This window comes from Eurosta solidaginis, chromosome 5 (assembly GCF_040869045.1).
Source record: "Eurosta solidaginis isolate ZX-2024a chromosome 5, ASM4086904v1, whole genome shotgun sequence".
Lineage (NCBI taxonomy): Eukaryota > Metazoa > Arthropoda > Insecta > Diptera > Tephritidae > Eurosta > Eurosta solidaginis.
Window position 1 is genome coordinate 184,257,572 of NC_090323.1, and position 13,756 is coordinate 184,271,327.

Below are 13,756 nucleotides of genomic sequence, written 5' to 3' on the forward strand. Positions count from 1 at the left end.
TATCACTTCTCGGTGGGAAAAAATGAGGAAGCAAGCGTGAGATGAAGCGGCAGAGTAAGAAAGAAGGACAGATTCTATGATAAGGAAGCATCGCCTTAAAGCTACACACCCTGATGAACTACTTGATAATTTTTAACAAACTTCAAAAACAAAGTACCCAACCTAGAAAATAATAATCTTCAGCATTCTATAACAGTCAATAGGCCGCCAGTTAAATTTAAGCCGAGCACCGGTATTACTTTGCTTTTTTGTTTTCAACTTCTACAACAATTAGCTTGTTCATTAGCGTACTTAATTTCCTTTTTGTAATCATTACTCGCAATCAAGTTAATTCATTTATTTACGTTTTTTTTTGCTTTGTAAAAATTATTAGTTATGTGGGTTAGGGTTAATCTGTAAGCTGGTTTATTGGTAGTTGAACTTAGTTTAAACTTGCATAAATTCATGTATATATATGTGTGTGTATACACATACATGTTGTAGATATTTTAATTCAAGCAATTTCCTTTGAAATTTTTTGCATTTGTTTTTATTTAAAAATGTATAAATATCTTTCTTTTTTTCCATTTAAAATATGTTTTTTTTCACTTTTTCTTATTTTGACACTAATTGAGCTTTAGATATTTGCACTACATATTTTCATTAAACCTTAAAGTTCTGCCGAGTTCGTTTCTTAAGTCTTATGTTTTGTTGAGTTCAGTTGCTACCGAATTACAATCACGTCATAAGTAACACTGGTTTACAGCCAAAATGCACCAGAGACGCCATTATGAAATTCCTATGTAAAACCACCCCCTGATTTCGAAAATCAAGGTTATTTTCTATGGTAACGTTTTTGAGATATTTACGAATAACGGTTTTTTCCAAAAAAAAAATTGGGTCCACTTAATCATACATATCGCAAGAACGAATTGAGCAATTCCAAAACGGTTTGAAGCTTTTAAAAGGTTACAATTTTCTACATTTTTTGCTAGGCCCTGCAGATTCAAAGATAACGAACAATCATTATGGATTTCTTCCATTTTTTTGTGAAATTTTAAAAAAAATTTGTATTTTGCGAGGAAGGATCTCGAAAACTTTTTATTTTTTTGCAGATTTGTTTTTTTCCCTCTAAGCTCTGTTTTATTAAAAAAATAAGCTTTCACTCAACAAAATCGATGGACTAATACAAAAGTTATAAGCATTCATGTAAATATTCCCATTTAATACTTAAGTACCCTACTGGTACATATGTGTGAGTATTCGTATATCAGTAAGTTAGTTTTTGCAGATTTTTTTTGTTTTCTCTCTAAGCTCTGTTTTATTACAAAAAAAATAAGCTTTCATTCAACAAAATCGATGGACTAATATAAAAGTTATAAGCATTCAAGTCAATATATCCATTTAATACTTAAGTACCCTACTGGTACATATGTGTTAGTATGCGTATATCAGTTATTTAGCGAATATTAACACATATGTACCAGTAGGGTACTTAAGTATTAAATGGATATATTTACTAGAATGCTTATGACTTTTGTATAAGTCCATCGATTTTGTTGAATGAAAGCTTGTTTTTTTTGTAATAAAACAGAGCTTAGAGAGAAAAAAACAAATCTGCAAAAAAATAAAAAGTTTTTGAGATTCTTCCTCGCAAAATACACCTTTTTTTATATTTTCACAAAAAAAATGGAAGAAATCCGTAATGATTGTTCGTTATCTTTGAATCTGCAGGGCCTAGTAAAAAGTGTTCTTTGCACAGTTTATAGCAAATTTTATTGCCTTTTAAAAACTTTAAACCGTTTTGGAATTGCTCAATTCGTTCTTGAGATATATATGATAAAGTGGACCCAATTTTTTTTCTTTTTTTTTTTTTTTTTTTGAAAAAACCGTTTTTTACAAATATCTCAAAAACGTTACAATAGAATTAAAAATAACCTTGATTTTCGAAATCAGGGGGTGATTGTACATAGGAATTTCATAATGTCGTCTCTGGTGCAGAAAAAAAATTGGAATTTGTGATCCAGTGTAATTATTTACATAACTATATATACACGTATAGTGTGTGACCGTAGGTATATGTGTATGTTTTTATTTATTCTATGTAACATTACTTCCGTCTTAATCGATGGTGGTACGTTGCTATTAAGTTCAACTAGTTTAGCCACAAAGCATACTGGTAGACTATTTATGAGCAAGGAAATGGTGTAGAATAACTTTTCCGTCATGCAATTACTGACAGCTTTCCTTTTGTTAATACGGTTATCAAGCAGTTTTAATGAAAATATCGAAAAATTTATATAGTCTCGGAAATATGCAGTTAATTTTGCACAACTAGTCAGCTCCGTAAATCGATAACTCTTCGATAATTTTTTGTTAAAAATTCCGAATTTTCGACACCAAGTAGATATTTTTCGATAAGAAATCGATAAATTCTTGATAGCAAATCGATAACAATGCACCAATTATAACAATGCAAAGAAAAAATTGTAACACCTTGGTAACATTTTTAATATTTCGTACATTTTTTGAACTGATTTTTATACTCAGCGGGTACTTGTACACAACGGTATTATAACTTTGATTGGATAACGGTAGTACGTAATGGCTTAAAAGAATTGAGATAGATATAAAAATTGAGATAGATTATCAGCATCGAACAAATTTTGACTAGGCCACGTCCATCCGCTTGCAGGACAACTTAAGTAAAAATTGAAATTTCTTTACGAAATTTAGTATGCTGTCTTATCTGGACGCAAAAAAACTGCGATTATTCTTTACCAAAGACGGGTAAAGTAACAAAACTTAATATGTGAGTTAGTTTTGTGATGAAAAACAAAAGTTTGGTAAATGGGCGTGGCACTGCCCATTAAAAAAATTAAAATTTGAACGTTTCTCCGTTTTTCAAGACGAAAATCAAAAAGCCGTTGATGATACCATATTGAAATTTGACGCGGTTGACTTGCGATTATATATACAACTTGTGAAAATTATTGAAAAATCGGTATAGAAATTTCGAAAAATGTAAAAAATTAATCCGTTACTAGACGCCGGTTAAGTGATGAAACTGCTGAGTGGAATATCACCATATCTTGGATGCAGTTTCGAAAACACCATATCTCAGAAAACGATTGAATAACACCCTATTTCGAACTAGTTTCAAAAACGCAGAAGAAAGTTTTACTGTTTACAGAACTCAAAATATACATATTTTAATTGAGAATGGTCGAAATCAAGTAATAACCACACCCACTTTTTCTATATCGAAAATAAAAAAAAATGGTACAATGCATTAACAAAAACAAGCAAAATAATAGAACTTGGCGAGTGGATTAACTTTATAACGCAATATAAAAAAGTAAGCAAAATTTTGGAAAATGGGTGTGGCACCGTCCAAATTTAGAGGAAAAAAACTTAAAAATTTCGCTAAAAAAGTTTCTTAAAGTTTTAAAAATAAATACTTGGCGCGATTAACCTCTGAGGAGATTTAGGCCAAACTTTTCGTCTAATTTGCGCCGTGCACCTTTTTAATTTTACCAACAAATTGGGGATATGCGACCTACATGTTTAATGCCGAATCCGGACAGCAGCTGCAAGGGAGATGAGCAGATTTTCATGGCAGAAATACACCTGGAGTGTTGGCCAAATCACTGCCGAGCGGCGACTCCGCTAAGAAAAACTTTTTCTCAATTTCCCGATGTTGGTTTGCATAGGATCTTCGGTATGGTAAGCGGAGCACGCTACCTCCACAATACGGCGGCTACGTTTTTAAATGAGTATTTTTAGTTAAAGAACGTTAAACAATTATTTCATTGTTTTTTCCGATTTTGTTTTAATGATAACTTTTTATTTTGAGAATTTTTTTGCAAAAATATAATAATAATTTTTTGTAAATTATATATACATTTTTATTCCAAAAAGTTCCACAATTTAAAAAACTTTTTTTTATGTTTGAATTACTTGGAAAACCGTATGGAAATGTCATTTTAAAAGACCTTATAAATCTTTTGTCTATTTGATGAATAAGGGGATGATACGAGTTTCACACAGAGGCTTAATGAAGGCACAATTTTTTTAATGGAATAATAGCCGTGTTTTTTTATACACGCGTATACGTTTAAGTTTGCGCGTAAAAAAAACGCTTATCCTCGCTTAGATAATGCTTAGGAGACCCATCTAGCGGCAGTGGTTAAACAACTAGGTACAGCACAGGGTGTACCGAAAAGCGGAGACACAAACCTCTGTTGTATGTCTGTGTATAACATATAGCTGAATCAGTTGCGATGAATTGTGGACACACACCATTTTAAGAGGTGATACATAGAATTAGTGTAGAGGTGAAACATAGACCCATATTTCAGTTACATCTGAGTATAATGTGTATTGAAATTTAGTAGTACTAACTTTATGCGCAGCAATTTCAGAGGTGTATTTAAAGTTAGACGCTTAGCAGTCCATATAAAGTTTAAGCGTCAACGTCTATAGATGTAAAAAAAACACAGCTAATGATTTTTCACTTTTCACACAGGACCACTTGCTTCATTAACTAACTTAAATGAAATAAAATTACCGAACATCCGTCAGCAGCCCCAAAAAATATACGCTTTAATGTAGACAACTTGGCTAATTAATGCATTAACTCGCTGTGTGAAATTGGTATAAATGTAATTTTATTTATTATTTTTGTGAAAGCTTTGATTAGGTTTTTAACTTTTGTTTAGCTATTTAAATTATGATATATTTAAGTATTATGAAATATTTGCCAAAAAGGAAAGCAGTGATTAATTAAACATTTCAGGGCCCATTAAATGAATACAAAAATAATTTTTAACTATAACTTAACTGTGTATATAGCTACATATATACCATAAAAAGCGCAATAACCTGTGTATGCATGGTTACAAAACAAGAAAAATTTGTATTAAATGAACGTAAGATTGCATAATATCTGGTACCAAAAATTAAAAAAACAAAACTCCATAAATAGGGAAGAGTCTCGCATCAAAGCGCTGCAACTCGAATTAGTCGGCATTAAACAAACGAAGCAAATTTTGTAGTTAGTTGGTAGCTTTTTTTTTTTGTACATATGCACATACGTAAGTGTTGCATTTTACGGTAGTATATAGGGATGGCAGCAATCAGCCAAAACCATATGGCTTAAAACAAAAATGGTTAAATAGCCAGGCAGTTGAACATTCAAAATGAGAAGTCAATAAACTTTTTGCTTTCCTCGTTGGCACAATGCAAGGCGGAAGAATGCATAAATACAAATAAAGAAAACACGATAAAAAACAAGGCATGACTAAAATATCATGTTGAAATTTAGTGAAGCGATAAAAAATGTTGTTAAATAACAAGCGGCAGGGCCGCATTAGCCCTCAATGTGGCCCTTTTTTTCACGTCCGTTCCCTTCTTTTATCGATTAAAAAGTACAAACTTATATCTTTCATAAAAAATTTATTGTCACAATGTAATTATGTCAATAAAATTACTATCTACATTTTAAACATGTCGTTTTCTACATTTGTTTTCGGCAAATTCATCAATTATATCATCAATATCGATTTTGTTCAATAAATCTGACTCAATGCAAAGTATACCTCACATCTCGAGTCGGTCTTGTCGCGTTGTAGCTCTTTCAGCAGCTTTGATTCCTTTTTATTACGAGAATGATCGTTCGGCAGAATAATTTGTGATCATTAATGTTAAAAAAATCCGAAGAGCTATTTTTGTGCTAGGAAATACATTGGCTAATTGATCTTCCATTAGAATCTTATACAAATGACTATGAGTTTTTTGTGCATCAGTGTATCTGGAGTTCACGTAACTTTGGAATTGTTTCATTTCAATGAAAAATTCTTTCAAGTCTCTAGAATAAAAAATAACTAAGTTATTTATAGCTTCGTGGAGGTCTCCATCACTTAGAGAAAAGTTGGTGAGAAATGTAAATCTCTCTGAAACTTCCATATACACTTTCGCACGTCGTTTGATTTCACTGTGAAGATTGTCGATGATTTCGAGGAAACCTTTTGTCCTAAAATTATCGCGAGGCGAAAAATCTACTTCAGGCGCATTTCCGTCAATAGGTTGTTTTTTTCTACGACGAGTACGTTTTACGATTTCTGTATAACCTACACCAGGTAATAATTGCTTTGTTTTTTCCTCGAAATCAACGTGAACTTTTCACGGATTGAAACTAAACTCTCTTCCATCGATCCATACAAAAAAGCACACGTTTTCAAATCTGCTTTTTCACTTTGCAATGACTTACTCACTGAACGCATAGCATATAAAATTTTTCAAATGAGTCGGAAATGTCCTTTTTAGGAACCTTGTCTAGTTCGTCGGTCGTCGTCTTTTGAATTCGGTCAATTGAGTTTTATTTAATGGAGTAACAATTATTTTCAGTTCTGATTATATTTTTCTTTCACTCTCTACAATTTAATGTTTGTAAGAAAATTTTAAAAGTCTTTTTAATTTTTCGGGGGCCCCAGGCAACTACCTATTCTGCCTACTTGTTAATTCGGCCCTGACAAGCAGTAGAGCATATTGCATTTGTATTAACCCTACGATGGATGTGCATATGTTGTGATAACATCATATATTGTTTGACCGAATTGCATTGGTTGTATGTACAGTAAAACCTTCCTTGGGCGGACACTCAGCGTCAGCCGACAAGAAAGGTGTCCGCTCAACGAAGTGGGTAGCTATTTAAAATTTTTTTCCGATTAATTCTTAGATTTAGTATTCACAACCTTCTATTTTAAAGACAAATTTTTTATTTTATTTTTTTCTAAAAATTACGTAAGCCATGCATCGATTGAGATTGATGGGGCAAGGATGCCGAAATATCGAATGATATGATGCAAGATACGAAAATAGAACCAAACTAATGGAACAAGACCCTACAAACTATCAGAGATACTTGAAAAAACTGCGTAAACTGCAGTCGCGTAAACTTGTGTATTAGCAACTAGGCGGTCATTGGGTCGATAATCTCGCAAACCACAACAACTAGAAATGTGTTAGGGTGCAAACAAGAAATTGTAAGAATTCGAACAGGGACTTAAACTCATTACACGGTCTCTTGATTTTTCACAAAGGACAACATTTCGACAAAACCTTCTCGAACTGCCCAGTTTCATGGGCTTTAAGCAAGGGTACAATACCAGAGCTATTACCGTTATATTTTGTGATGTTATGTTATGCTCAGTTTTGTGTTACCATTGGTCAGCTAAAACACGACTTCGATATTTTGGGTACCCGATATTGTCAGAGTAATTCTTAGGAATAAATCGATACACAATCGATACAAAAATATTAATCTATTAAATTGTAACGTGAAACCTACGCCTCTACGACCAATCTGCCTATGGTCCGCCCTTGTTGAAACTGCCAGTTTCCTTGGACTCCCGTTAGAAGTCTTTGATGACAATTTCTGAGTGGTCGTGTCCATTGAATGGAGCGAAGCACTGTTATAACAAAAACAACATCACGAGATTTTCCCAAACTTCGTCTGGATATGAGAAATACATACATACGAACCGGACCCGTGCGCATCTTTCGCAAGCAATATAAAAGTCTCTTATCAAATATCAACAGAAATCAGCGGTTCTATCAATCAATTAAAACTTACAACTTGCGCTGCCATCTGGCGTATGGTAGCAACTGCAGGTAATGCAGTGCAAGTATTCAGTGCCATAGTACAAATAGATTTCCTTGTGTGCTCACAATTGTTTATTTTTAACAAATTATTTTAATAAAATATAGCTTAACAAAAGCACAACGACCAAAATTGCCCAAAGCTCGCTAACAGCTCCAATCTCCATCTTTACAACCAAAACTCTATTTATAGATTTGGATTCCAAATAAGAGCGAAAAGGGACCCGTACATAAAAATAGCAATTAGAAATAATATATATGGCATGCTTTATCTTCTCAACTAAAAAAAATGTAAGGCGCGATAACATGCGAAGAGCTTTTAGGCCGAGCTTCTCTTCAAATTTGCGTCGTGCTCCTTTTAACAAATTGGCGGGGCGGGACCTACTTGTTTAATGCCGCCTCGGGACGGCATCTGCAAGGCAATCGGAGTGCTTGCCAAACACTGCTGAGGGGCGACCCCGCATAGAAAACTCTTCTTCTATTTCAAAAAGCTTGTTTCTAAAATTTTGCTGTTGCTTTGTCTGAGGCCTGAAACCAGGATTTTCGGCGTGGTAGGCGGACACGCTACCATCACACCACGGCGGCCACTACTCTACCAAAAATCACCTTTGGGTACAAAACGCACGAACATTGTTTATCTGAAACCTTAGCTATAAGAAATTAATGTTTATATAATTATTGCTTAATTTAATTAGAATTTATTAAATTCGCTTAAAAGTCTAGAAAACTAAATTCCATTATTTTTCTATTTTCAGGAACTTCCACGTGCCGAAGCACTTTTGGGCAAGGAAACTAGCGATGAAGCTGACCTACAGAACCTGGATAAAGATGTAACTGTGAAAAAGGTTGAAATCAAGAAAAAGCAAGCTGCACCCACGCAAGCCAGCGCCACCGTTGACAGTGACTCCAGTGATAGTGACAATTCGTACTCGGACATTGATGATGCTGAGGAAGTCAAATTCCCAGGCAAAGTACCACTTGAATTGGACTTGAGCGATTTGGCTGCTGCTTTATTGCAAAATAACAAAAAGTGAGTATCCATGTGAGCTCACTTTCACCTCAAAGTATTAGAACTCTATTACATTCTTTCTTCTCTCTTCCTCAAATCATTCTAGATCACGTATGAACTGTGTTGTTGAGCGCAAACATGCCGAAGAAATAGTGGACTCACCTTCCAAGACTGTCGCCTTACCATTCGGCGTCAATTTAACCACTGATCCCAAGAAAGCACGCATCACCGGTGAACGTATATCAATCTATTGTGAGGGTGGCAATGAAAACAAAGAACAAGAAAAACAATCAGCGCGTAACAACAATCGCGAAGAAGATGATGACAATGATGAGGAGATCGAATCAAATCGTCCTATGTTCATACCATACCAACGTATTCCCATACCATTCGGACAAATCCCACAACGTTTCCCGCTCACACATATGCCACAACGCATGATGCCACCTATGTCACCAATGCCCGCCATGTCTGCTATGTCCGCCATGCCACAAGAATCTCACCAAGGACCACAGCCTCAACAACCTTTTATACGTCAAATGCCACCACCATTCCAACATTTGCCCATGCGTCCGCCAATGCCACCACAAGTCATGCAAGCGCCACGTCCGGATGCCGAACAACGTGCGCCTCAACATCAAAATATGTTCGTGCCACAAACTGTACGTATACATGTACAGCAAATACCGATTCGTGAAATTCATATGGCCGAAGATGTACCAGTACAAATACCATCACAACGTCAAGAGTTGCCACAATTCCAAATCCAGCGTTTGCCTTTGGGTGTCGCTCTGCAACGTGCCGGTATAACAGCTGATGATTTGCGTAATATACAACGTATGGCTGAAGATCGTATCACAGATGAGTTGCGTCGTTTGGCTGCCGAAGAAGCTGCCGAATCAGCAGAAAATAATAGCAACAATAGCCGTGATAGCGAAGAGGCCGATGATAATTCGGCTGATGTGCAAATGTCCAGTGAGCAGGAGCAGGCAGCGCGTCGTCAACAGCAACAACAACAACAAGAACAACAGCAACAACGCCCACAACAACTTCCTCAATTAGCGCAACCACAACAACCCGCAATTGCTCCTGAGGAAGCTATGCGTATGGAGCATGCGCCACCACAACGTTTAATTCTGCAACCATTGCCAGAGCAACCACGTGACACCATGACACCACCATTGCCAAATCATTCACCATTGATGGAATTTGGACGTGGCAATTTTGGACGTAGTCTAGCACAGCCCGTACGCATTCCAGTCCCAATTTTGCAGACACATAATGAGGGCAATGAGATGGGCGCTTCCCCCGAGTCGGAGAGACCGCATTGTAAGTTATTGACGTTATCATAACACGCTGCATCACACGGTTGGATATTGGACCAAACCAATTCCTTAGAGGGTTAATCCACAAGCTGAATAGAAATATCCACGTTTTTCGAAGTTAGCTACCCCAAGCCATAGACCTTGGCTTTCGATGTTCGAAATTTGACCCCTTTTAATATATTTTATTTATTTATTGTATTAAAGTAAATAAGAATGGTCTGCATTTTTTATTTATTCGAATGATATACAATTATTTCTTTTCAAGCTTTAAAACGCATATCTTCGAAACAATTTTAAGCTATATACAGCAGCGAACAGAAAAATAGCAGTTGTAATTTTTATAAAATTTCTTGAATTAAATTCTTTTTTATTTTTTGATATTTTAAGGTAAAACTTCTGTGAACTTTGTAAATGACACTATGCAAGCCAATCACGAATACGTGTTGGAAAAATTTGAAAATTCGAGAAAATTTCGAATTTTGTATTTGAAGCTCCGTGAATTTGTTTAAATATGCATATTTGTAGCCCAATCACTTTTAGTATAACAAAGATCAAGTTATGGTTATCTCGAAATTCGCAGTGAATTCCGAATTTTTTTTTCCGAATTCGGTCTAAGATTTTCCTCCAAAGCGATATATTTTTTTTAAGCAAATCTGAAAAAAATTGATTGGGCGGCAAAACTGCATATTAAAAAAAATTTAGAGAATTTCAAATAAAATGATCGGAGTTTTCGAAAAGCTTTCGAGTTTTTTCGAAAATATTTTATTGGTTTGCATAGTTTCCTATACAAAATTCATATGAGTTTTTTCTCCTTCGAAAAAATTAAAAGCGATTACATAGCTACTCAAACAAGTGCTGTCGGATCTGGGGATGCAATCTGAATAACCTATCAGAATTGGCCTAGTTGGTCCCACTATGGTTTGAGCTGAAACACGACTGTGAGTCCGATTCTGCTGACAGTTTCGGGCTCAGCATATCAAAATACGTATGCGTACATATGTAGCATTATAAAATCTGTCAGAATCTGCCTAACTGGCTCTGGTACGACCCTAACATCATTAAACGATTTGAGTGATTCAGCGTTTTTTTTTTTAGGTTAGAGTCGAAATGGGATGCTTTTAGGCCGATTCTGTTAGATTAAGATTAAGTGCTTCAAAATGCCTGGAATTTTTGTGTCACACTACCAGATTCGCCAACTTTTATTTTGTGTAGTCGTGTTTTTTTTTTATCGCTTTTAATATTTTCGAAGATCTGCCTCTTGAGCATTATATACATATATAAGCTTGAAAAAAAAATAATTTATATTTGTTATTCAAATAAGAAAAGTAGGCAGACCACGTCGATATATTAACTTTTTAAATTTTTTAAAAACAATAAATAAATAAAATTTGTTACGAAGGGTCCAATTTCGAATTTCGAAAGTCATTATGTACTTATCCATACTTTATTACTTATCTATATGTTCGAAAAACATAGAAATGTCTTATTTATTCATGGGTAAATCTCTAAAAAAAATTGATTGGTCCAATACCCAGAATATTACTTTTTTCTGGTGTAATAGCTTAAACTTTATTTTAATAACTTTACATTATCTTCTCTCTCTCCCCGCTTGCAGTTGTACAGCCACGTTCCGTTTAAATAGAGAGCCTGTGATTGCTGCTGCTTTCGGTGTGGATGATATTTGAGTGTTAAATAATAGAAGTGCCAATCCCACACACTTCCTTTGAAGTCTGCGCGTATCCGTCAATTTGTTAGTTCGCTTGTGCGTTCGAAAGCAGCTGCTAACGCTAAAAATATGTTATGCATTTTTCCTTTTTTTCCGCATAGTGAAAAACAAGTACATAATTTTTTTTAATATTTTACGACGATCAGTTTGGATCCAACTTAACACATTTTCCGACAAAAGTAAGAAAGAAATATGAAAACTTAGCGAGTCTGGTTTTATATTTTCCGATGCTATATCTTTTAACATATACATACGTATACAGATATGTATATTGGATCTGAATTTATGTTTGTAATTTGATGCGTACTAAGTATTCCATCATCTGCATGTACTACAAGTAAATATATACTACTTATGTACTATCTATATGTATTGTATCGTATTGTTTGTGTTTACAAAAAAAATTTTAATTGAAGCCGTACTTGGGCTCCTTCCAATCTGTAATCTGTAAATTGTCAGCGGCTTTTTATTATTATTTTGTTATTTTAATTATTATAAAATTAGATATTTGATAAACATTTTAAGAAATCAAATTCGAAAATTTGTAAATAAATTAACTATTTTTAATATAGTTGCGTTTTATTTATATATTTTATTTGGGCGTTATAAATTTGAGCTTACGTGAGGTTGATTTCAGGTGACATTGAGGTTATGTGAGGTTAGGTTTAGGTGGCATTGACACTGATACGTGTAAACCAGTGTCTGGCCGTCCATTGATAATCAGAGGAGATAATTTTTTGTTGGTTGTTTGCAAGAATTGTACCGGAAACCTTAATGCTTTTAAACAATTTCCTTTTTCGAAACAAAACACTTTAATTTTCAAACCCATAACTATCAAATAAGTAATCTAAATAAAGGTTCCAGTACATTGAGGTCTGATAACACTGTGCTACACTGATTTTGCACTTTAATAGCGACCTAGTGTCCGTTGTAGGTCTTGATGAGTAGATCAAGATGCCGTGTTTAACCCGACATTTTCAAGTTATTGTTAAAAAACTGTTTTTCTTGTACCTCGCGCATTCAAAAATTCGTTACTCCGTCATTATTCAATCAATTTTTGATTGCTTAACATTTTTGGAATTCTGAAAGATAGGGCTTCAAAAATATATATATTTGTCTATACTTTTAATAGCAAATTTTTGAGATTTTTTAAAAGTTATCTAAAATTTTCTCGTTTTTTTTTAATTTTTCAAAGTTTGACGGCTTTTTAATGTATCATTTCTTTAATGAAAAATTTTTTTCTTAAAGAGATTGAGAGAATATTCTATCTCGAGTAAAAAAAAAGTGCTGGTTGATCAAATTCGGTTGAGAATTCTTTAAATAACAAGACTTTTTGTGAACAAGAAAATTCTGCTCTCATTGTACAATCGATACCGCGTCGGGTCAGGATTAATTCTATGATTTCGGTATATCGCTACCAACGTATTGAGCATTCTTATCGTTTCTTTTATTCCACCAATTATTTTTTGTTATAACATAATTCCAATTCTTGACTTTAATTATTTAAACAATTTCGATATTTTTTATTCATCTATATCATCTCTCGAGTAATTTTATTTCGCTCCTACGTTGGAGAGAAAAAATAAAGAAATAAATAGTTGCAAATATATTTACATAAAATTTTGTTTTATTTTATGTACTTAATACAAAAAAAACTTCGTATTTCGATAGCTGTTAAAAATGTTTGCTAGATCTTCTACGTTTATAAGCCACATCGTCAGTATCGCGTTTTAGAGACCAGCAATAATTTGCCAGCATTCTGATCTGACTTTTTCCGACAAAGCGTTTTTCGATCTCTAATAGTTCCTGATGGAACCGTTCTACCTGTTCGTCACTGAATTGTCCAAGATTTTCAGGGAAGAAATCTAAATGTGAATGCATAAAATGGACCTTGATTGACATTCTGCACCCCATCTGCCCATAAGCCTGTAGAAACTCATTCACTATTTCTGCGTAGTTGGCGCTTCTGTTATTCCCCAAAAAATTGTTGCATAGAGAAATAAAACTCGCCCATGCTCTTTGCTCTACGTTATTCAATTTTTTGAAAAAATTCCG

The 13,756-nt window shown here is 34.2% G+C and overlaps 1 protein-coding gene across 1 annotated transcript in view; it reads left to right on the plus strand.

The window, feature by feature from the left end:
* Positions 1-12,270, plus strand: part of Msr-110 — an 88,228-nt gene extending 75,958 nt beyond the window's left edge. The window contains exons 4-6 of the mRNA XM_067786572.1: positions 8,397-8,671; positions 8,757-9,979; positions 11,591-12,270. Coding sequence (XP_067642673.1) covers positions 8,397-8,671; positions 8,757-9,979; positions 11,591-11,613 — 1,521 coding nt within the window. The 3' untranslated portion in view covers positions 11,614-12,270. The remainder of the gene's footprint in view (positions 1-8,396; positions 8,672-8,756; positions 9,980-11,590) is intronic.
* The last annotated feature ends 1,486 nt before the right edge of the window (positions 12,271-13,756 follow it).